This window comes from Acinonyx jubatus, chromosome A1 (genome assembly GCF_027475565.1).
Source record: "Acinonyx jubatus isolate Ajub_Pintada_27869175 chromosome A1, VMU_Ajub_asm_v1.0, whole genome shotgun sequence".
NCBI classification, from domain to species: Eukaryota; Metazoa; Chordata; class Mammalia; order Carnivora; family Felidae; genus Acinonyx; species Acinonyx jubatus.
Genome location: NC_069380.1, coordinates 222,528,317 through 222,552,611, shown reverse-complemented (window position 1 = coordinate 222,552,611; position 24,295 = coordinate 222,528,317). Strand labels below are relative to the sequence as shown.

The following is a 24,295-nucleotide window of genomic DNA, read 5'->3' as shown; positions in this document are numbered from 1 at the left end:
ACCATCCGTGTTTTTAAAGAACATGTTCTGGGGAGAAGACTGTGTATGAGATGCATTTAGAACACGGATTAAAAAAACCCAGCAATCCATACATACAACCTAACAAGCCCTACAAACCAGTTCTCAAAGTGTGGTTCCCAAACCAGCAGCATCAGCAGCATCCGGGAGCCTGTCAGAAATGCACATTTTCAGGCTCCACTCGAGACCTGCCAAATCAAACTGTGAGTAGAGACGCAGGATCCCGTGGTTTAATAAACCCTCCTTGGGGAGGGGTCAGGGGGAGTCTGATGTTCAGAGGCCTGTTCACTTCTGAGAGCCGCTGCCCTACAGGGTAGCAGGAAACCTGGGTTTTGTCACTGATGACCTTTATCCTCGTGGGCAAGACATTTCCACCTCACAAGGAAAACAAAATGATGGGGCTTAACCACGAATCGATCTGCTAGTCGGGGTTCACAGCACAGAGTCCTGCCGGCTGGTTGCCACTCCGGATTCCTGGGCCCCCCCTCCAGAGAGGCTATACCACTGGGCCTCAGTAGGGGCCCAGGAATCTCCATGAGCAGCCCCTCAAGGGATTCCGATTTATAGCCAGGACTAGAAGCCACTAGAAGGCCCTGGCACCAAATATCACATCAGAAGTAATTGGGGAAAATGATCCTTTAGATCAGGGTCAGCAAACTTCTTCCGCAAAGGACCAGAGGGCAAAAAAGCCTTTCCACCCCTCTAGGGTGCCGCTGGAGTCTGAAGGCAATCTCACACGACCAGTCAATGAATGGGGATGGCTGTGTTCCAACACCTCCTCATTAAATGTGAATTTCAGGTCACTTTCACGTGTCATGAAATACTATTCTTTTGATGTTTCCAAACAGTAAAAAATGTTAAAACCATTAACTTGTAGGCTCGTGGGCTATACAAAAACAGACAGCAGGCATCGGCCAGGGTTTGCTGCAGCCGCTTCACTGAACACTGGAGTAATTACACAAGCTTGGAGGTCAGCCGCGTGTTGGTGCACACACTTCAGTGCAAACAGCTGCCTTCAGGAAAGCTAGATGGTGTTTTTAAAAACTGGAGTTTACTTTGCACACAGCAAAATACACAGCTTGAGGAACCACACAGAACACACTGAGCATTTCCATTACCTTAGAAAGTTCACGGTGTCCCTTCCCAGCCAAAATTCCTAACTAGCCACTTAGTTCGATTCCCTACCTTTAACAGGGCAATGCAATTGGTTTGAAATAAAAACTGGAAGCTCGTGCTTTCACTGCTGCTTTTAGAAACCGACACTCCTTAGATGGAAGTTACTAGAATAGTTATCCGCCGGGCAGAAGCGCCCTTTCCTCCTGAATGTGGGGCAGCTGCTTGGGATTTACCCATCCCTTCTTTATGATGCCTCTCATCCAGCCCCGTGGGCTCTTTCCGGGCAGGATGGCAGGTGCACCACTCGAGGAATGAGGAAACAAGCCCCCTCTAGGGGAGACCGCCTTCACCCATCCCCACCCAGGGCTGCTCTGAACGCCGGGGCCCTTGCCCTTCCTTCACACCCCAAGACCCTCCCTCTCTTGAAAGAGAAACAGGTCCAGTTTTCCTCAGAAACAAATGTAATTCAATTGAGTTGTTTAACCTCAAGCCCATCACTGATGGCCTCCGTGCTCAAACTTGAGGAAGGGATTTCAGGGGGCGCCTGGGCGGCTCAGTCGGTTAAGCGTCCGACTTCGGCTCAGGTCATGATCTCACGGTTCATGAGTTCAAGCCCCGCGTTGGGCTCAGAGCCTGGAGCCTGCTTCGGATTCTGTGTCTCCCCCTCTCTGTCCCTCCCCTTCTCACACACTCTCTCTCATGAATAAACCTTTAAACAACAACAAAAACAACAGGAGGGGGGATTTCAGGAAGCTGCTTTACCAGTGGAATGTCTCCACTGACAAATTAGAAACACCTTCATTGTATCTTCAGCTGGAAGGAAAAGTCCCCCAAACACTGGGTTCTGTTCCAGACACAGAAGGAAAAGGGGGTGGGATTGTGGGTGAGGGAGATGGGGAGAATGAGAGAACCCAACCTGAGGGTCACGCCATCAGGGGCACAGCTCCTCCCCCTGGTCCCCTACCCCACAGGGCAGGGATCAGCCCCCTTGGAAGCAAACAGCAAATCAGACAGGGAGACAAAGGTGAGGAGAACGGCTCTCCAATTCATCTCGGATCAAAACACCCACGGAGTCAGCGGTTCCCTAACTTCAGGGCCAACAGAAACAGGTGGGAACCTTGTTAAAACACAGGTCCCAGGGCCATCTTGACAGAAGTGGATCCAGGGAGGGGCCAAGGAACCTGCATCGGCGACAAGGGCCAGTAAGTGATTAGGAAGCAGCTAGTCAGGGAGGCGCACGTGTGGAGAAAACACTGCACTCGAGTTTGGGGCATTTGATTATTTTTTTGTTTGTTTTGAGACAGAGAGAGAGAGAGAGAGAAGGTGAGAGAGAGAATCCCAAGCAGGCTCCACACTCACCATGGAGCCTGACACAGGGCTCAATCCCACAACCTGGATCACGACCTGAGCCAAATTCAACGGACACTCAACCAACTGAGCCACCCCGATGCTCCCCGAGTTTGCGACACTTAAACCCCAAAGTCCCACTCAAAAGGAGTGTCCAATGCGAGACGGTGGGAGGAGAAAAGAGATGAAAAGCTCAAGAGCAGGTACTCCCTGAAGGGAGAGGAAGACGGACAGACGGACAGACAGAAGGGGCTGTAGTCAAAGACTGTGGGCAGAAGAGACCTTTCGCAGAACCACCAACGATGTCCAGGAAGCAGCCGTGCGGCGGGAGAAGCCAGGCCTAGCAATGACGGGTTACGAGAGCATTTTCTAAGCCCAGTTTGCAAAAGGCTTTTTCAACAACTTTTGCCATAATATTCTGAGACGATGCTCATTCAGTCTGTGAAATAGTTCTGCACCTGGCTGCATATTAAACGAGGCACCCAAGAAGCTTTTAAAAAGTGTACTACGGCCTGAGTCCCAGCTGAGAGGCTGAATTCATCGTCTGGGGCCAGGGCTGAGAAGGACTCTTGTCAGAAGCAGCAGCACGGAAGCAAGATTGTGCACACAAGATGATGAAACATCAAAACAAAACGTGTGGGTTTTTTCCAGACCTTTCTATTTCCCTAGAGCAATAAAACAAAACAAAAGCCACCCCAAAGGAGGGGTGGGGGAGGGGGCGGGAGAACCCGCCAATCTTGAAAAGTGACTTTGGCAGAAAGCTTCAGAAGTCATGACGAGGAGGAAGACCGCGGGTGCACCCCATCCCTGGGGCCCACAGAGAGATGCTCCGCCAGCACAGCGGCCAGGACGGGAAGCGGCAGGTGGGAACACAGCCCCCTCACTTCAGTCTCCTCCTCAAGAAGTAACATACGGGGAAGATGGTCGACTCTGGACCCAAGCCCCAGCTGCACCCCTCGTCACCGGCCAAGTGTGGACGTCTGGACAGGTCACTCCACCTACGTTCAGCCTCCAAAGCACTACCACGCAGCTGAGGATGCCTTCCCCACAGGGGAGCTGGGAGGACCAAGAAGCACAAGTGGCTGGAATGCACCAGCGTGGTTCCTGGTAGGGAGAGGTCACCAGGCACCCCCCCTTACCTATCCTCCATGCCAACTCTGCTACGGAGAAAGTGGCTTAGAAAGGAGGTACCTCCAGAGGCGCCTGGGTGGCTCAACCGGTTAAGCATCCAACTCGTGATTTCGGCTCAAGTCGTGATCTCGGATTTCATGAGATCGAGCCCCACGTTGGGCTCTGCAGAGTGCGGAGCCTGCTTCGGATTCTCTCTCTCTCTCCCTCTCTCTTTCTCTCTGCCCCTCCTTCACTTGCATACCCTCATGCACTCTCTCAAAATAAACATTTTAAAAAAAAAGGGAAAGAAAAGAAGCACCTGGGTGGCTCAGTCAGTTAAGCATCCACATCAGCTCAGGTCATGATCTCCCAGTTCGTGGGTTTGAGCCCCGTGTCGGGCTCTGTGCTGACAGCTCAGGGCCTGGAGCCTGCTTCGGATTCTGCGTCTCCCTCTCTCTCTGCCCCCACCTGTGCTCTCTCTCTCTCTCTCAAAGATAAATAAAAACATTAAAAAAATTTTTTTTAAAAAAAGAAACGTGGTGCCTCCTTTTTCCCACCACTTGCCAGGGAGGTGATCACGGGAAGAATGTGATCCCCTAATCCCACCACAACGGCATCCTGGGGTGGACCTCTGAAACTGCGTTTAAAATTGGAATCAGGCAACAGGGGGCTTCTGCACCGCCCCAGTGCACTGCGGGTACCCGGGCTTTGTACACGGACTGGACAATCAACTCCCCACGTACAGCACAGAGTCTCTGGGAAAACTGGTTCCAAATTACAGGCCTATAAATGAATTTTTGGAATGGAATGCAACTTCGTCAGTCACACAGACAACCACCTGGATTTGTTTTAACAAACGGCCTCTGCTTTTTCTGCTGAAATTACAGCCAGTACTATCGGGTGCCATGTCTGATTCCTGCAGATAATCTGTAAACCGTCTTGTTTCCAAACAGGATCTTCACATGTATTTTTCACAAAATGATACTCATTGTAAGCAAATGGTATTTAAGTCTCCAAAATAAAAAAAAGTTCAAAAAAATTTTTTTTAACATTTATTCTTTTTTTTTTTTTTTTTTGAGAGATGGAGAGAGAGCAAGCAGGGTAGGGGCAGAGAGGGAGAGACACACACACAGAATCCGAAGGAGGCTCCAGGCTCTGAGCTGTCAGCACAGAGCCCGACGCGGGGCTTGAACTCAGAGACCGTGAGATCGTGACCTGAGCCAAGGTTGGCCGCTTAACCGACGGAGCCACCCAGGCGCCACCCCCCCCTTCCCCAACCAAAAATCAAGTTTTGATGTACTATTTTCTATTCACCTCTTCCAGTCATAAAATGCAACCTGGTCTGAGCTGAGCACATGGGATTAGTTAGTTATGTTCAGTTCATGGGTACCAGGAATGCAAGAGAGCATCCTGCTAACCTTTAAGTAGGAGCGACTTAATTTGCCAAGCTAACCACAAAATTGAAAGTAACAACGGGACTGATGGCACAAGATGTCAACCCTTCTCTGCGTGCCCGCACATTAGTGCTGCTGGAAAAGTCTGGACGTACCGCAGGCTCACAGAGGCACAAGGAGAGTGTGCCACCCAGAAGCAGAGCCTGGAATCCCAAAGTCAACTGAAGATGAGAGGCACAGGCAGGTCAGAGGCAGGCTCGGCTACAAATAGACCAAGCCTAAAGGATGGGAAGAAGAGGCTCATTCCAGAGGAACAGAGCGGCCCAAGTCAAGAGAGATCCACAAAGGAGAAAAGGAAAAAGGCACCAATTTGACCCAGCGAAGGAGGACAGGAAGCCAACGAAGGTCATGACCCATGGCAAAGGCTATACACATTCTCTGGGACAGAGGGAGAGAGACAGAGAGGGAGGGAGGGAGAGACAGAGAGAGAGAGAGAGAGAGAGAGCGCACGCGCGCGCACGTATTCAGCTAGAACCTCACTGGGGCCAATGAATACTGCTAACAGCATCCAAGTCCCTAGCCACCTGTCTATCTAGCCAGTGGTGGGGCCATGCAGGGTGGGGCCCAGCTGTCCAGTCCAAAGGGGATAGGGAAAACACCACGGTCTCAAAGAGAAATACCCTGGATTCTAAATCCACTTAAGCTGGATTCACATCAAGGTGCAAGGAGGCAGGCCCCCGAGACTGGATTCTTCTTAGGTCTTACTAAGGCATTTTTCACTAGTACTGGGAATATGGCGGGTAACAACCCAGAGATGGTGTGCCCTCTTAGCAAGCTCAGGTTGGCAACGCTTGACACAGCCCGCGTGCCTCAGAATACCGGCACATCCTGTCGTGTTTATTACTGCACGTGGTTTCCCGTTCCAATGTAGATGTTGTTCAGGGCAGACCTGGACGTACATGGGATTAACAACCTCAGGTTTCAAAATGCTGAAATTTACAATAGTGAGTTCAATTTGCAACACACAGAGCCATGCAGATCAGCAAACATGCACATGTTTTCTTTCTGGAGCTAGGTTCCCTAATAAACAAGCAGATCCTTTTTTTTTTTTTTTTTTGCTGTAGTCCCAGAGTGAAAATGAATGGAAACATTGGACTTTCCCTCTTTGAGCCACAAGATGCCAAACCAAATTCTTGGAAGAGTTCTAGAGAGGAAGACTCACGTGGCCTTCAGAGCGTAAAAACATTTTCTCACTGAAAATCAAGCACTTTGGACAAAGTGCATTTTGCTTGGGCCTCAAAGCAGGACTGAAATTCCCAGCGGTGTTCAGTCTCTGGAGTGCAGATTTCTAAGAAACTCCCCAGACTGGCGTTTAATATCCAGCTCAGAGACGGGTATTTCCAGGACGAAGTAGCAAAATGTGGGAAACACACACAGAATTTAAGAGTTTCCCAGCTCAATGCTGTATTTTTAATGCAGCTGCACTGTTTTGATTAAAATGACTTCCAAGAATAACAGATGGACCCATTCTAAAGTTTCAACAAAAGAAGCCAACACATCTGATTTTTAAAAAATTATCTGTTACTTGTCACCAGTGTGCCCCTTTCTCCCCCTTTTTTTAAAAATTTATTTATTTATTTTGAAAGAGAGAGTGAGGGAAGGGCAAAGAAAGAGGGAGAGAGAGAATCCCAAGCAGGCTCTACACTGTCAGCACAGAGCCTCAGGGCTCGAACTCACAAACTGTGAGATTACGACCTGAGTTGAAATCAAAAGTGGATGCTTGCTTAACTGACGGAGCCACCCAGGTGCCCCTCCCCTTACTTTTAGATGGCTATGCGGACACTTCCCTTTTGAGAAGGGAAGAGTTGGGGCAGCACCATCCATCTACACGGGCACATCACGTGGCTAGTGCGGATATTCAGCAGTGGTCAGCATCTCCCCTAGGAACCTGGAGGCTACAGCAAGTTTTTCTTGACATGGTCTATTAAGAAAGATACAAACCAGAATTTCTAACGTGCTCTTGTTTTCTGAAAGCAGCACAAGCAAGGGCACCCGGACAGTAGTTTAAAAATAAATTACACAGGGAGTTGGTGCTTGATGGGTACAGACTTTCTATTTGGGGTGACAGAAAAGTCTTGGAAATAGTGGCGAGGCTTTCACATATAATGTAATTAATGCCACCAAATTCTACACTTAAATATAGTTACGATGGTCGATTTTATGTTATGTATATTTACCACGATAAACACACCCTCAACAGGAGAGGAAAACCCAAACTCCGTTTCCAAAAAAAGCGTACCCACATTCATTTTTCTTTCCACTCAAATCTGGATGTTCACGGCAGAAACGGATCGTAGCAAATCATTTACACACCTGGAGAAAATGGAAACCCCAAAAGGGAATACAAATCTCGCAGCTCGTCACAGCTGTTAACAAACACACATACCCAAGAGCAACAGAATTTAAGAAGGCAGTCATACTCCAAAAGCCAGGGCTCTATACTGTGTTAGGGATACGCTGTGCCTCTTGACTGGACTGCGGAAACACCATCTTGTTCAACTTTGCTGGAAGCCACCAGGAAAACTCAATCTTTTATTCCACCTTCAAGTCATAAGCATCTCAATAAGCTACGGCACAAAACTGAAATAGCGGGTCACAAACACGTTCTTGGGCTGAACCACACGGAACCACCGACATTCAATCCTCTCGGCCAAGAGAAATGGCGATTTCACATGGTTCAACTGGACCCACAGGTTAATTCGGTTGGAAGCAGCCACTACGATACAAGGGACACTCGAGCCTTGAGAGGCCACAAGGGGCAAAAATGTAAGTAATCTAGGTTTTTTTTCCTTTTGAAAACAAAAGAAGTAACTTTTCCCTCAAACTCTGTGCATTCATGCGAATCTTCCTCTCCACAAAAAAGGAAATAAGAAGGTTGAGAAGGTGATAGAATATACTCACACGACAATAACAACAACAATATGAAAGCAAGGGAATTCTGTCCAGTCGGCGGACTGGAAAACATCTGTACTGTCGTCTCAGAGCTTGGCCCTGAGACTCAAGGCGCCCTAGTGACACTGCTTGTGCATCACGAATGCTGTCCCCAAATTCCTTTTCCTCCATCTTCCTAACTGTCTCCCAGCTGGTCTCCCCCTTCCCCTACCAGTCATCTGAGTGGTCCTGGGGCGGGGAAAGGGGTGGGGGTGCCGGGCCACCCCACCTGGGGGGCCGCACCAACTGCCATGCACACAAAAGGAGTTGGCGGGGAGGCCTCTTTCCGCAGGCAGCTGCCTCGACCCACAGCTGGCTTTGCACGTGAAGCCTTGTGGCATGCTGAAATCCAGGGCGTGCCCGAGCTCTTGGGGGCCAGCTGGGCCGCGGGCTTCCTTGCAGACAAGATGTCTAACTCAGTTAAAATATCTAGAATCCACTACTTCCCGTTAGCAGTCAGATCCAACCTGCTGCCCCTGGAAATGAAATCACAGAGTTTTAGCCATCTACCTGACAGTGTGTGGGACCAGGGTCCTGTTTAGTGCTGTGCCACAGGAGACGTGCTGGGTCGCCCCACCGTCCATTCTCCAGCACTCAGCAGGCTTGGGGGAGATCTCCCCAGGACTGCGGAGAGGACACATGGAGTGCACGCAGGGAGAGGGTGTGCAGCACATGACATTCGAGGAGCACACAAAGACACCCAGGGGGGCAAAGTGAAGGGAAAACAGCAAAGAAAAGCAGCTGGACAGGGTAGAAAGTGTGTGAAAAGGACCAAAAATGTATCCAAAAAAAAATCACTACACTAATCCATTAGCAAGTTTCACAAAACTGGGCCCAAAGTATTAATTCCAACCAGTCAAAACCAGAAGATCAAACCAAAAAGGTTAGAGACGGCTTTAAACGGGAGGTGTGATTATAAATATTTAGTAGTGTTGTCTCCTGCAGGGCCGGAGGAGGTCTGAATTTCCTGAGGGGCTGAGGACCGACTTGAGAGCACCAGGCAATCTAATGGCCTTTTTGTGAATTAATAAAATGAGAAGAGTAACTTTTAGACCCAAATCTAATCATACTTACTGCAAGCAAATAAAAAGAGAAGGGCGAGGAGGAGGGCATTCATTTGTAGACTGGGGCCATTAAATCCCCAGCCAGGAAAATATTTCTGAAGACCCCATAGAGAGACAATGCAAACAAAAAACCCAACAGAATCACTGCAAAGAGTAATCGTCTTGATTAAGTTTACTGGGGTAAGTTAAATAACTACCCCTTAAAACACAATTAGGTAAATTATATCACTGTAAGCTTTTTCCCGAGCAATCAAATTAGGTGCTTTTCAGAAGAGATAATAGAGCTTACTCTCAAAGTGAAAAATCTAATTTAGAACTTATCACTCAATTTACAACGCTCCTAGAGGGTGCTATACTGATTGCCTGTGCACCTCGTGGATGTTCCAGAAGTGTTCAAGGCTGTTCAAGGCTGCCTTCCATCCTATGCTTTTCCTAAGAGTTGATCTTTTAGGCATACTTGTACCCTGCTAAGCCAGGGTGTTCTTCTGAGACTCTGTCCGCAGCTTAGCATCCAAGAAGTACAGGTGTACCTCGGAGAGATCGCAGGTTCGGTTCCAGACCACCACAGCACATCGAACATCTCAAAAAAAGTGACTCAAATGAATTTTTTGGTTTCCCGATGCACACAAAAGTTAAGTTTACACTACACTGTGGTAGCCACCAGGCCAAGAAGTGACTGCACTACCACAATCTATGAAGGCGAAAGGCCTAAAAGATAACATACATACCTGAATGTACAAATACTTGCTAAAAGAATGCTAACCATCATCTGAGCTTTCAATGAGTCAGAATCACGGATCACCATAACAAACAGGAAAATGAAGAAGTCTGAAAACTCGCAAGAATTACCAAAATGTGACAGAGACACAAAGCAAACAAATGCTGTTGGAAAAATGTCACCAACAGCCTTGCTGACGCTGGGTTGTCACAAACCTCCAATCTGAAAACAAACAACGAAAAACAAAAGAAGACACTAAAAAAGAAAAACAAACCCCAAAAAACAACCCACAGCACTGCAAAGCTCAGCAAAACAAAGTGCAATAAAACAGCGTATGCTTGTAAGTAACTTTCAGGGCAAGTGCTAACCTGCCCATGCGCGCTGCGTCCTCCACAGGCCACAACTATGCGTATGTTTCAACAAAGCCTGTTAGCATGTCTCTTGCACATTTCTTTTTCCATCTGCAAATACTTCCCGGCGAGGAGAGCAGAAGTTATAAATCAAATGGGAACATTCTGGTCCTCTCTATTCCCTGGACCAACCTACAGTAGTTTAAATTTTAGTGTGGAATGGAATTTTAAGTTAACAGTAAAACTATCTCCCTGGCAAAAAAAAAAAAAAAAAAAAAGGCTGAGCACGCGCACACAATTCTCAGCGACTCAATGAAATCAGAGAATGTGCCCTTCGGTGCTCTCACCAAAAACAACACACTATTATCATCCCCTAGCCAGGGTCCCTGAGGTCCCACTTGAGGATTTTAGTCACACATGGCTCTGAAGGGCTTCCCACACCAAACAGGACTCAGAAACTGCTTTGCGGTCCACTCGAGCATCATTTTGTGGCAGTTGGCCCAACCCGGCCATGCTCGGGGTGAAAAGATCCTAGGAAGGGAGGGCACAGAGCAAAGGGAAGGGAAGAGCTTTGGAAGCCAAAGGAAAGTTCTCCAGCTTTTTGTTTTTTGGTTTTTTTTAACGTTCATTTATTTTTGAGAGAGACACAGAGTGTGAGCGGAGGAGGGGCAGAGAGAGGGAGACACAGAATCCAAAGCAGGCTCCAGGCTCTGAGCTGTCAGCACAGAGCCCGACGCGGGGCTCGAACCGGGGAGATCATGAGCCACGTCAGATGCTTAACTGACTGAGCCACACAGGCACCCCTCTCCACCTTTACCTAAAGCCCTCCGTCAGACCCCACCCCAGACCTGTCAATCCGAATGTGCATCTGAAGAAGACCTCCAAGGTGATTCCCGTGAAGTATGAGAGGGCGAACTAGTAGTTTCCTAGGCTGTTGGGAGAGTTCACGTTTTAGTAACAAAAATGTCACTAGAATTGTTTTTAAAAATGCAGAAAAAACTGGGGCACCTGGGCGGCTCAGTCGGTTAAGCCTCCGACTTCAGCTCAGGTCATGATCTCACCATTCGGTTGGTGAGTCTGAGCCCCGCATTTGGCTCTCTGCTGTCCGTGTAGAGCCTGCTTTGGATCCTGTCTCTCTTCTCTCTCTCTCTCTCTCTCTCAGCCAATACCTTCCAAAGTTACCATAGTCAGGCTTGACCAGGACAAGGCCACGCTCTGTGTCTTTGACCCTGATTCCTTCCAGAATCTGTCCCTGCCCAGTTAAGGAGTAGCTGTTCCTGTCCTGGGGACCAGAACCAGTTCATGAACTTGCCCTAATCCCTGGTGAACACACCCATATGTCCCACCGCAAACTTGGGATGTGGGGAGAGGAAGAAGTCGGTCAGGAAGGAAAAATACTAGAGTCCTCCGCCACTCTCAATTCTTGATCCTGGTATGAACCCAGTTCTTTCCATCTCATGTCACTCTTCTTGTATCTTAAACCCTGTAATTCCTACACAAATCTCCAAGCTAATTATACTTGGGAATGACAGAGTGGACAATCCAAGACCAAGTATTTGATGCCCGATGGAAGGAAGATTAGAAGTCAAAGTTGAGAGCTGCTTTCATGTTTAAGTGCATGTTATTCTGGTTTAGTTCTTTCTAAGCCCACAATCCCTAAATACTGTCAACAGTGACCAGAACTACTGGCCTGACCAGCCCATGCCACCTCTGCTCACGGAGTGCTATGCAACACTGCTGAAGTCTACGCTTAACGGGTTTTTGCTGCAATTTTGTTAAAAAGAGGTGGGCGAAGAGTTAAAAAGAAAACACGAATCGGGGCGCCTGGGTGGCTCAGTCGGTTAAGTGTCCACCTTTGGCGCAGGTCATGATCTCACAGTTCAAGAGCTGGAGCCCCACATCTGGCTCTGTGCCATCAGCCGGAAGCCTGGAGCCTGCTTTGGATTCTGTGCCTTCCCCTCCCCCGCTCGCACTCTGTCGATCGGTCTCTCTCAAAAATAAAATAAACGTAAAAAAAAAAGAAAAAAAAAAGAATTCTCTTTGGGATCAAAAAATAAGTCCATAAAAAAAGAAAATTCTACTAAAAATCTATTTCACGACACTTTCACGAACCGAGTTACATCAAGTCAGGTGCACTGTTTAAACACTGTTCTCCTTTTCCACATCATCTTAAGAAGTAGGCACAGAAGCTACAAGGAAGGGAATTCTCATCTGGAGGAAGTAGGAAGGGAAGAGGGACAGGATAATGGCAAGACAGACAGAGGCAGGCCAGCTCTGTGTGGGATTGGAAACACTGAAGCAGTGCGTGACCCAAAGCTGGGCAAAAGTCACTTAGCCTGTCCTTAGTTTACAGATCATACTGTACAACCCGAGAATGTGATGAGAAAGCAACCAGCCCGAGGAGCAGCACGGCATCCATGCTGGCCGTGACCGTCAGACACGGGATCCATCGGCCGTCTCTGCCCGTTCCCCGCAATCCACACCTACGAAACACAGCTAGGTCTTTACCACCGAATGCTGAGCAACTATTCAAGAGTCTCAGATGAGAAAGAAACTGAGGAACCGCAAAACAGCCCAGGAACATCGCTGTTTATCAAGCCAAGAAATGAGAAACGTACCAAGTGGACGATCTCTGAGAAGTTTCAATACGCGAGCAGCCTCCTGGCCTTAATCAACTCAACACTGACACCGAAGCTTTTGTTCTCAACAACCTTGCAGACCAGATTCAGAACCTGTGAGCTTTAAATACTGGGCATTATGACCCCCTTCTCTCTTCAGGTCTTAAATCTTTTTTTTTTTTTTTTTTTGAGTCCTTTGGTCGTACTGATATACTTAGAATATAGTAGTAAAACAAGTAGGTTGTTTTTGGACAAAGACCGTATTCAAGACCTGACAGAGGCAGATAAAACAGGAGTGCATTTCCATTTTGATTTAAGTAACCATATGCTTTTCCAAGTTTTTCTTTTGAAGTTTACCACTGGGTAAAACCTAGTTTTATCCAAGTCATCGACTTGGGATACAAACACTATGACACCTCTCCTACTTTACAATTAAACTAACAGCGATTTTTACTGTCACTTACCAAATAACTGCTTGCTATTTTACAATCGTTTGCTGAATAGTTGCCCTCTGCCCTGATTTTCAGGATATTCAGTGTAGCCTTCTTAAGACTACATCAACCTCTATTCCTTTTTTTTTTTTTTAAAGTCCAAGGTAATGAATATATAGTGTGATAATGGTTTCAGGAGTAAAATTTAGTGATTTGTCGCTTACACATCACACCCAATGCTCATCCCAAACAAGTGTCCCCCCTGAATGACCATCACCCATCTAGCCCATCCCCCCAGCCAACACCCCTCCAGCAGAGGTCTTAAAGGGCTCCCTCTGTAGCATTCAAAATTAGTTTCCTTTATAAAATAGAGACACCAGCCTCCTTTCGCAACTGCCCAAATGTAATATTCGGTTTCTGAATTCACCTGTCTGTTTTCAGTGATACTACAGCCTTCATGTTACACTAAAGAACGAGGAACCAAAAGCAGCCCACATTCTCACTGGCAGACGGGTTATTTCCAACCCTCTCAGGAATCTCAGAATTTTAAGGGAAAGTGGAAATGAAACCAAGATGCACATATCAATAATTGGGCAACTTTTCTCAAATGCTTGCACCTCTGTCCTTCTGGATCCTTTGGCGGGATTCCCGGGGGAGAGAATCAGCCAAGTCTAGCGCTTTTCTGCCCTGCACTGGCTAGAACACCGTGTGTGTTCCATTTGGAGAATTGGGATTGCATCTCACACGCGACGGTGTATGTTACACATTCTTTCCGGGATTTGGTGTTCCCACTTAGAAACAACTCTTTAAGGTATGGAGGGTGGGGGCAGCGAACACGCATGCTCTAGTGGAAGACAACCCCGGAGGCAGAGCATGGGCACCCTGAAGGCTGCAGGTCAAGCTCACCTGACCATAGTCTGTCCGGAAGACGACGACGCCCTCTGCGCAGGAATTGACAGTACTCGGAAAATGCTGGCCATTTTCTCTCAGCCAGACCCGTGTCCCCTGTAAACAAAACACACAGGATTGAACTAGGAGTTTGGACTGTGTTTCGTGGCAAATCACCACTCTCGAAATTATTGACTACGACATTCCTTTGCGGGGGGGGGAAAAAAAGGTTTTAAGAAGGAAATGTTTTTCTCAGACAAGAATGGCTCCCCGGGAAGCATCGTCCCCAGCCTTCACTAGACCCCAAGTGTGACCCGGTGTCCCACTAGAGAATGCGGAGGAGGGAAGGAGAAAACGGTTCGCCCCGTGCTTCCGAGACACAAGTGCTTTACGTGGACGATCTCGGTTTCCCTCACGAACGCCCCCCGAGGCAGCCACTGTTGGCAAAGTCAAGTCGGAGAAGTGAAGGCCTGAAGGCATAGTAGCAATTAGCCCAGCATCACAAGATAGAGAGCACTTGACCCGGGCAGTCGGGTTCCAGAAACAAGTTTAACCAGGTCGTGACAATGCTGCACCTCATGATGAAGACTCTTAGGGACCTGCTGGCTCCTATCTTCCCAGGGACATGCCCCACACACGTGCGCACATGGAGGGCATCAGAACACCCCACTGACTTCCGGCTGCTACCAGATCTAAGTGTCAGATGAACTCTCCAAGGGAGGGACTAAAGTTTTAGTAAAGATCAGAACCCAATCCACAGGTGACAAGTTTGCTAGGAACTCCAGCGTTCAAGACAGCAACTTCCAGATCCCAGTGTTAACCCCGGGGTGCTTTTTTTTTTGGTGTTGATTTTATTTCCATCTTTTGTTTCCCCATTGGACAAATGAAACAAGCATAGTATTTACCATTCCAATGATGAATTTCCTCTTCCTTTGATTTCACAACATGAGAACCACTTGTTTCTAAGAACCAGTGATAAAAGTCTGAAGGAATCACTGGGGGGGTTACCGGTCAATTTGTAAAGAATTATCGCTATGCTGTACGCCCACGTGATGGAATGAAACACTGACCTTTAATACCGCATGAAGTTATTTCAACTAAGTTCAGTGTCCTCAATCCCAACAAAATTGACAGTAAACAAGCATACCCTTAGGACACAATGTGTTAACGTGGAAATGCTATACCTAAGTTATCACTCGAAACGGCACATACAAGGGCACCCGGGTGGCTCAGTCGATTAAGCATCTGACTTTGGTTCAGGTCATGATCTCACACTTCAGGAGTCGGAGCCCCACCTCGGGCTCTTTCCTGTCAGCTTGGAGCCCACTTCGGATCCTTTGCCCCTGCCCCCCTTTGGCCCCTACCCAACTGGTGCACACAAGCTCATGCTCCCTCACTCTCTCTCTCTCTCAAAAATGCATAAACGTTAAAAAAAAACTTTGTGTAATAAAAAAAATGGTACTTACATCGAACAGCTTTTTCTAGAACTTTTAACCTCATTTTATTGGTCTACTTAATTTGTTTTGATTTCAAATGTTAAGTGAAATATTTAAAATATGTTACTTATAATTTATTCAGCTTGCAGTTTAAGGGACTACAACTGGCTTCTTGATAGAGCTGGTAGGGGATAAATCATATAGAATTAAATTCATCATGGGGCGCCTGGGTGGCTCAGTAGGTTAAGCGGCCAACTCTGGCTCAGGTTATGATCTCGCGGTTTGTGAGTTCGAGCCCCACGTCAGGCTCTGTGCTGACCGCTCAGGGCCTGGAGCCCGCTTCGGATTCTGTGTCTCCCTCTTTCTCTGCCCCTCCCCCGCTCATGCTCTGTCTCACTCTCTCAAAAGTGAATGTTAAAATAAATAAATAAACTTAAAAAAAAAATAACACACACAACATCAAGTGGGAGAAGTTGCCATCCGCATGCCACTCCGCATGCGTCAGTCACATACCTCTGATTGGCGGTTCGGGCTGAGACACAGGGAACGCCAAGAATGACACTTACAACTGCCTGTCCCTCCCGATTTATTAGCAGGCAGCTGCTTCGAAAAGGAATATTTACTCCCGGCATGCTCTAAGACTGTCCTGTCAAATATCACTCCATACCGAAACCACACCATCTGTAATGACCTAGAAAAAGACTCCCAAGCGCCTGAACTATTGTTTTCATCTTTTTTTGTTAAGATTTATTTACCTAAGTAATCGCTACACCTAACATGGGGCTTGAACTGACGACCCTGAGATCAAGAGTTGCACTCTCTACTGACTGAGCCGACCAGATGCCCCATTTTATGTATATATATATACATATATATATATATATATATATATATATATATATATATATATGTAGAGAGAAAGAGCATGCGTGGGGAGAGGAGCAGAGAGAGAATCAAGTAAGCGTCACACCGCCAAAGGGCCTGATCCCAGGACCCTGAGATCACTACCTGAGACAAAACCGAGAGCCAGACATGCAACCAACTGGGCCACCCAAGTCCCCCCCCACCCCCCGCCTTTTTTTTAAAGTAGGCTTCATGCTCAGCATGGGGCTTGAACTCACAACCCTGAGATGAAGACCTGAGCTGAGATCATGAGTCAGACGGTTAACTGACTGAGCACCCAGGCGCACCATCTTTATCCCATTTAATTTACACATCAGAGACTGCAACATTTTAAAGCTCTGAGATACCTACACACACACACACACACACACACACACACACACACACACGCATTCAAATGGAAACTTTCAAAGTTCTATAAATAAAGTGAGAACTTTTACTCATTAGGTACAATCACGAAATCATAAACCACAGTCGTTCCTCCACCCTCCAAGTCCTAAGTCCAAAAGCATTGCTTGCTAGAACCGTCACCTGCACTATTTTTTTTTCTTATATCAAAATGGATTTCATGTGCTGCCCGATTATTAAAATTGTCTGTCAGGGGCGGCTGGCTCAGTTGTTCAAGCATCCGACTTCGGCTCAGGTCATGATCTCACAGTTAGTGAGTTCGAGCCCCGTGTCAGGCTCTGTGCTGACAGCTCAGAGCCTGGAGCCTGCTTCTGATTTTGTGTGTGTGTGTGTGTGTGTGTGTGTGTCTCTCTCTCTCTCTCTCTCTCTGTTCCTCCCCTTCTCACCCTCTGTCCCTCTCAAAAATAAAGATTAAAAACAATTATTTTTAAAAATTGTCTGGCTGGTACGAATCAGATATTTCGTCACGAGACATTGCCGAACTCATATAAATTGACACAAGAATAAACACAAACCTCCCGACTTCCAGAGGCTATACGGCATGCAGACTCTTTCACTGGCTGCGGTGGTCCCTCCTACCTTCTCAGGTGAAGGTACCATAAAGCGCTCTGTTGACACAGTCCTACATGATCAAACACACAGTTCACCTTCCTTAGTCCAAAGGTCTTTTTCAACAGGTGTGAAGAGCTGCTCATAAGCAAGTTCTAGGAAATCCGCCCAGACTGCCAATCGGAAGCTCACGGCCAGTTCTACTAGACCTACAGACAGCAGCTGTCTGCCACAGGTAGGAAGGGAAATGCATGTAAAACGTTCCCTTTGTTCCTTGGAAAAGCTTAAACCGGCCATGTTCATGAAATCAGACTTGCAAAGTAAAACCAAAGTAGGTATTTTTCCATAGATTGTTCTTGGTGGTTTCTCTGAGCCCCCGAATGTTCTGCTTCCATTCTATTCGAATAGAACACATATGCCCAGGTCTAGTAAAGAGGCCACCCACAGGCATTTAAAAATGAAGTCACAAGCAGACATTTACCAGACCATCCAAGTTGGGAGTGGGGAAGAAAAGTTTGCCCACCATATGCAAGTCATTATATTCTGTCATTGTTAAATAAGGCTGATAATGTACAATATGGCAACCTAGCATATGGAGAAAGCTCACAATTGGAGTTTAAAACTGTCTTTAAAAGTTTGATCATAACATACACATTTTATTAAAACTTGGACAAGTTTCCATCCTGATCTCTGAGACGGATATGTGTCAAGTTTAATAGCTAAAAATTTTCCTGCGCATAATCAATCACCGGTAACATTTTTTTACCATACAAAGCACTTGCTCAAAAGTTCCCATCTCCTTTGATCTAGAGCAATCCTGTAAGATAAGGAGGCAAGTAATACCATCCCTTCTTCAAAAGTGAGGTTCCTAGGGGTTCCATTTTCCATCACCAACAAACGATTTCCTGGATAGGATTAAAAAAAATACTATCGGTGTTAGTGAGGATGTGGAGAAACTAGGGGGGATGTAAAATGGTACCCCCATTTAGGGGCGCCTGGGTGGCGCAGTCGGTTAAGCGTCCGACTTCAGCCAGGTCACGATCTCGCGGTCCGTGAGTTCGAGCCCCGCGTCAGGCTCTGGGCTGATGGCTTGGAGCCTGGAGCCTGCTTCTGATTCTGTGTCTCCCTCTCTCTCTGCCCCTCCCCCGTTCATGCTCTGTCTCTCTCTGTCCCAAAAATAAATAAAAAACGTTGAAAAAAAAATTTAAAAAAAAAAATGGTACCCCCATTTAGAAAACGGTTTGGAAGTTTCTTAAAAAGCTAAACACGATCTTGGGGCACACCTGGGTGGCTCAGTCAGTTAAGCGTCTGACATTGGGTCAGGTCACGATCTCGCAGTTTCTGAGCGTGAGACCCGCATCAGGCTCTATACTGACGGTGTGGAGCCTGCTTCAGATTCTCACCTGCGCCTCTCTCTCTCAAAAATAAATAAAACTTAAAAAAAAAAAAAAAAACTAACCACAGTCTTACCCCAGGTTTCAACAATTCACCCTGGAGATCTACCTCCTTGAAAGAAATGTTAAAAGTCGTGGGTGCAAATATTTGTAGCAGCATTTTTAATGGCCAAATACTAGAAATCATTCAAATGACTGGTATAGAGACAAATAAAATGTAATAAATCCATGCAATGGAACTCTTCAGTAATAAAAAAAACAAAACAGCAAGCCACTGACAGAATAATCAATAAGGACGGATCTCAGAAACATTATGCTAAGTGAAAAAAGCCACACACAAAACAGTTCATAGTGTAGGGTTTCATTTATATGGCATTTCTGGAAAAGGCAAATCCATGGACACAGAAAGCAAAGGAAAAGCTGCCCGGAGCGAAGTGTGGAAAAAGGGAGCCCGGGGGTGATGGAACAATTAGAAAGCTGGATCGTGTGGATAACCTTGCAGCTGTACAGATACACCACAGCCCCTTCAAATGTGGACATGTCATTGGTGAATTTTATTGTCTGCAATTAAATCTTGGTGATTTCAAATCATTAGGAAAAGTTAATTTCCAAACCTATATACTTCCCAATTGTACACGCACATTCTTAAGCATTCTATAATGGGAAAAACCCAATCGCGTCTCTGTAACTGGGCAATGAGAGACCAAGAAACATACACACACATGCACACACATGCGCACACACACACACACACCCATAAAGATTCAGGGTAAGGGCTGAGTGAAAACTCCGAAGATTTGTGTTGAATTCCAGCCCCTGCTCTCTACTAATGTCAACAAGGGGGCTAAGTGGCCACGCTGGAGACTTGCCCAAATCAAAGAGAAGACTGGGGTAGAGTGTATCGTTGTCTCATGGTGCTCAGGTATTAGCCCCTCACCCTGGAAGATAATTCTTAATCTCCCGCCTATTGCCGACCTGGAGTGCCTCCTCCCTGGGCAAGGAATTTTATCCGGCTTTTCCCCCTGACCGTGGCCACGCGAAGTCGCCCGGAATTGTTACCTCCTGGCCCTTGACGCACACACAGTTTGCTGAACCCTACTTTAAGCTAACGAAGATAAAATCTCCAGCACAGATTTCAACCTACTGTCACCCTTTTCAAAACTACCGCATTTCTCTTCTGGTTTTGAAAATGATTTTCTCTTCTGAACTCTGAAAACACTTAAGTTTAAAAATAAGGTAGGGAAACAACCCTAAAAAGAGATAATGATGATGGGCTTTAAATACCATGCTGTGTGGCATGTTCTAATTACAGATTCACAGAAAAGAGAACATTCTTTACCCAAACACACAACTGAGCCTTAGACCCAGAACACAGCACCACACCCACTTTTCTCTTGTAAGTGCTTACTTGGACTGTGTCAAGTGCTACACTTCAGGATTCTCTAAGAACCTACACCATAAAATCACAATGTGTTTGGAAATTTGGTATTTTTTTGAAGACAAAGGGGACAAATAATTTTGTAACGGCTACATTAATATGGCTATTTAAATCTGTAGTAAATGCAGCAGCCAAAGGAAAGTTCTGTTATTTTGCCTGCAATGATTTTTTTCTTTTGAATGAGAGGAACACGAGTAGGGGAGGGGCGGGGGGGGGTGGGGGAGAGAGAATCTTAAGCAGGCTCCACACCCAGCACAGTCCCTGACGAGGGGCTTGATCCCACAACCCCGGGATCATGACCTGAGCCAAAAACCAAGAGTCGGATGCTTGACCGACTGAGCCACCTGGGTGCCCCTCTAACCTGGCATCTTCTAAGGTGTCTAATGTCGAAGTCGGGGGCAGGGCAGGGGCCAGGGGACCCTGCTCCTGACGATACTGAATTCCAGAAACTGGATGTAGATAACATATCATAGTATCAAGGACTTAAATGGCACTTTTTCTCCATTTTTTTTTAAATTTTTTTTAATGTTTATTTATTTTTGAGACAGAGAGAGACAGAGCATGAGCAGGGAAGGGGCAGAGAGAGAGGGAGACACAGAATGTGAAGCAGGCTCCAGGCTCTGAGCTGTCAGCACAGAGCCCGACGCGGGGCTCGAACTCACAGACTGTGAGATCATGACCTGAGCTAAAGTCGGACGCTCAACCGACTGAGCCACCCAGGCGCCCCTTCTCCATTTTTTTAAATGGAGATATATTTGACACGTGACATTAGCGTCAGGTGTATGGGATTCAATATTTGCATATATTATGAAATGATAAACACAGTAAGTCTAGTTAATGTCCGTCGGCATACATGGTTGCAATTTTTTTGTGTGATGAGAACTTGGAAAATCTCCTTTCTTAGGAACTTTCAAATATACAATACAGTATTATTAACTATGGTCGCCATGCTGTACGTTACATTCCTAGGACTTAACTCTAACTAGAAGTTTGTACCTTTTGACCTCCTTTACCTACTTCTCCCATATCCCTCCACTGCCCCCCACAAACCATTGAACTGCCCTCTGTATCTATGTTGTTTTTAGGGGGCGTGGGGTAGGGGTTAGATTCCACATATGAATGAAATCCCTCCTGTTTTACAGTCAATGGTTTTTCCACTGGAAGTAGAAACAACTCTTCAACATATTTTTTTTTTTAATCCTTCTATTCCAATCCACCTTAAAAGACACATGGCTTTTATAACAGACCAAATGCTAATGCGAGCTCCTCAACTCGGCACTCGCGACATTTTGGTCGAGGTAATTACTTCTAGGGGGTGAGGGGACTGTCTTAGCTGGAAACCACCAAGCCAGAGTCATACAAAGTTCTGGAGCCACAGCCAAATTAGAGTTTTTAAAAACCACTCATCGTCCGTGACCTAATTGAAAGCAGACTCCATTGTCTACATTCTAAGAATTTCCACCACCTCGCAGAGTAGGATCAGCCCCAGATACAGCAGACCTGGGATAGATCTAATTTCTGGTGACATTAGAGCAGGTGCGTACAGAAGGGAGGGGACGGTGAGAGCCTGCCAAGTGCCGGACAGACATAAGGAAAGAGGTCCAGGAGGCAGACGGCTTGATGATGGGGTTAGAGGGACGCTCTCCTTTTCCTCCCTCCGTCCAGTCTGTTTTGTTTTTCATGTGAATTACAGCTGACTTTTGACGCTTGTACACAGATGCTTGAACTGTACAGACAAAAACCTGTCCTCTGTGCTCACAAACCCCAACACAAAACTTGCCAGAAAGCTTGGAGACGGTGCAGACAGGAATGGAGAGAGGAGCAAAAGCCCATGTACAAAACGAGTGTGGGAAACGCGGCATGGACACAGCAGAGGGGGCAGAGCCCGCAGATTAGAAACACACGGGGAAGGTGAAGTCTACGCCGCCTCCCCTCCAGAGGTGGCTCAGGAGGGGGCCTGGAAATGCGGTGGAGAGGCCAGGGAGACCACGGTGTCCTAGCACCCCCGCAGCGGCGGGCGGTCTCCCCACACCCTGGCCACACAGCACGCACAGTGTGGGGCCCACGGGGCTGAGTGATCTCGGGCTCATTGCCTCCCCTCGTGACTGCAGGGGCTCGGACCTGAGGCTGGCAATCATTTCTGAACAATCGTACCAGATTCCGGAGAGGCTCGCCGCAACCAGGCTCTAAGCGGAACCCGGGTGGCATTAGGCTCATGTCCCAAAGGACGCAGAATTCAACCGGGGCCGAGGCCAGTGCTCCACCCTGCACCGGCTGCTGAGGAGGGCCAGGGAATCAAGGGGGGGCTCAAGAGAGAAACGGTGAGCATACAGCCCGTGATGATGGAAACGTGTGGACCATCATGATGGAGACGTGAGGACCCCAAGTCTCTCCTGCTTTACCGCTGGCTGTGGAATGGCGACGCCTTTCGTTTTCCATACGGGCAACCCCGACGACCATCGTATGCCCACCAGAGCTGATGGGCCACTGGATTCCAGAGGAAAACGTGTTGCTGACGTTCTGCTTCAGACTCAGAGACACAATCCACCCCCAATCCCCCCGAACCCTAAGATTTTGCCACAAGGGTTAAGTAACTCCACAGACAGGCCGACCCAACTCCTTGAGGATATTGCTGAAGTACTGTATATTTTTATAAGAAATGTATGCCAGCTATGTGTATGTACATTATATTTGTAACTTTCAGCTACATCATCCACGTCCTTATTAACATCACTTCCTGGCCTCACCTATGGGCCTAAGACCCATAGGTAGACATGTAGTGTCTCAAACAACTCAAGCACATCTTTAACAGTATGGCTGCAAAGAGAGGAACGTGTGCATTCATGATGCAAAGTTCACAGACAATCCGTCCCATGTCTTTAGATAGGATCCCATGCCCCACCTGCCAAGAATCATGAGGGACTCCCATTTTTTCCTGTTGTCCTGCCCAGAGGGTCAAACTCTGTTACCACCATCGGCTACCTGGAAGGCAGCTTCCTTGCAGAGGATCACATGAAAAGTACACAAATGACAGGAGGTAAAAAGCAAGGAAAAGAAGAAAACCGTCCAGGAAAAAACTAACCTTTGCTCACTCTTCCCCAGATACAGGCACAAAGGCTCATTGGTATCCCCCACTCTCGATTCAAAGTCAAAACCGAACAAATGGTGCTGAAGAGCAAGATGCCTCAATTATGAACATGTGATGCTATCAAGAGTTTATTCCACGGTTACAGGGTTCCGACCTTGCCAACCGATTCAGCCCTGATTTTATATTCTATTTTTGTCTACCTTCTTTACAATTCCTTAAGATGGCTTTTTTTAAAAATTAAATTTAATTTTTTTAATGTTTTTATTTATTTTTGAGACAGAGCATGAGCAGGGGAGGGGCAGAGACAGAGGGAGACACAGAATCTAAAGCAGGCTCCAGGCTCCGAGCTGTCAGCACAGAGCTCAACGCAGGGCTCGAATTCACGGACTGTGAGATCATGACCTGAGCTGAAGTCAGACACCCAACCGACTGAGCCACCCAGGCGCCCAGATTTAATAAAAAAAATTTAATATTTTTGAGAGAGAGAGAGAGAGAGAGAGAGAGAGAGAGAGAGAGAGAGTGAAGGAGGGGCAGAGAGAGACAGGGAGACACAGAATCCCAAGCAGGCTCCAGGATCCGAGCTGTCAGCACAGAGCCTGACACGGGGCTCGAACTCACGAACAGTGAGATCATGAACTGAGCCGAAGTCGGACGCTTACCCAACTGAGCCACCCAGGTGCCCCAAGATTTTATTTTTTAAGCAATCTTTCATACGCAACATGTGGACAGAATTCATGACCCTGAGGATTAAGAGTTGCACGCTCTAGTGACCGAGCCAGCCAGGCACCCCCTTAAAATGGCTTTTCGGTTGCTCTTTTAGACTACAGTGACTCGAAATTATCTCAGAAACAATTTAAATCTGAGGGCAATGAGACATCTCCCAAGTTGCTGAGCTAATCTCAAACACTGAGAATCCAAGGAACAAAAATCAAACTAGCCCATCTGTTAGTTAATCGTTTATCACACAGCCAACACACGGTTAAAAGAAAACAAACCAGCGCTAAGCAGTTAATACACCTGAAATTTATTCATCT

The 24,295-nt window shown here is 46.9% G+C and overlaps 1 protein-coding gene across 3 annotated transcripts in view; it reads right to left on the bottom strand.

Moving 5' to 3' along the window:
* The window catches only part of MYO10 (myosin X), a 225,388-nt gene that overhangs the window by 162,421 nt on the left and 38,672 nt on the right, over nucleotides 1–24,295 (bottom strand). For 2 of the 3 annotated variants that reach the window (XM_053201948.1, XM_053201955.1), the window contains exon 2: nucleotides 14,064–14,162. The exons of the other annotated variant lie outside the window; for it this stretch is intronic. In XM_053201948.1, the coding sequence (XP_053057923.1) occupies nucleotides 14,064–14,162 (99 nt within the window). The remainder of the gene's footprint in view (nucleotides 1–14,063; nucleotides 14,163–24,295) is intronic. 3 annotated transcript variants of the gene reach the window in all.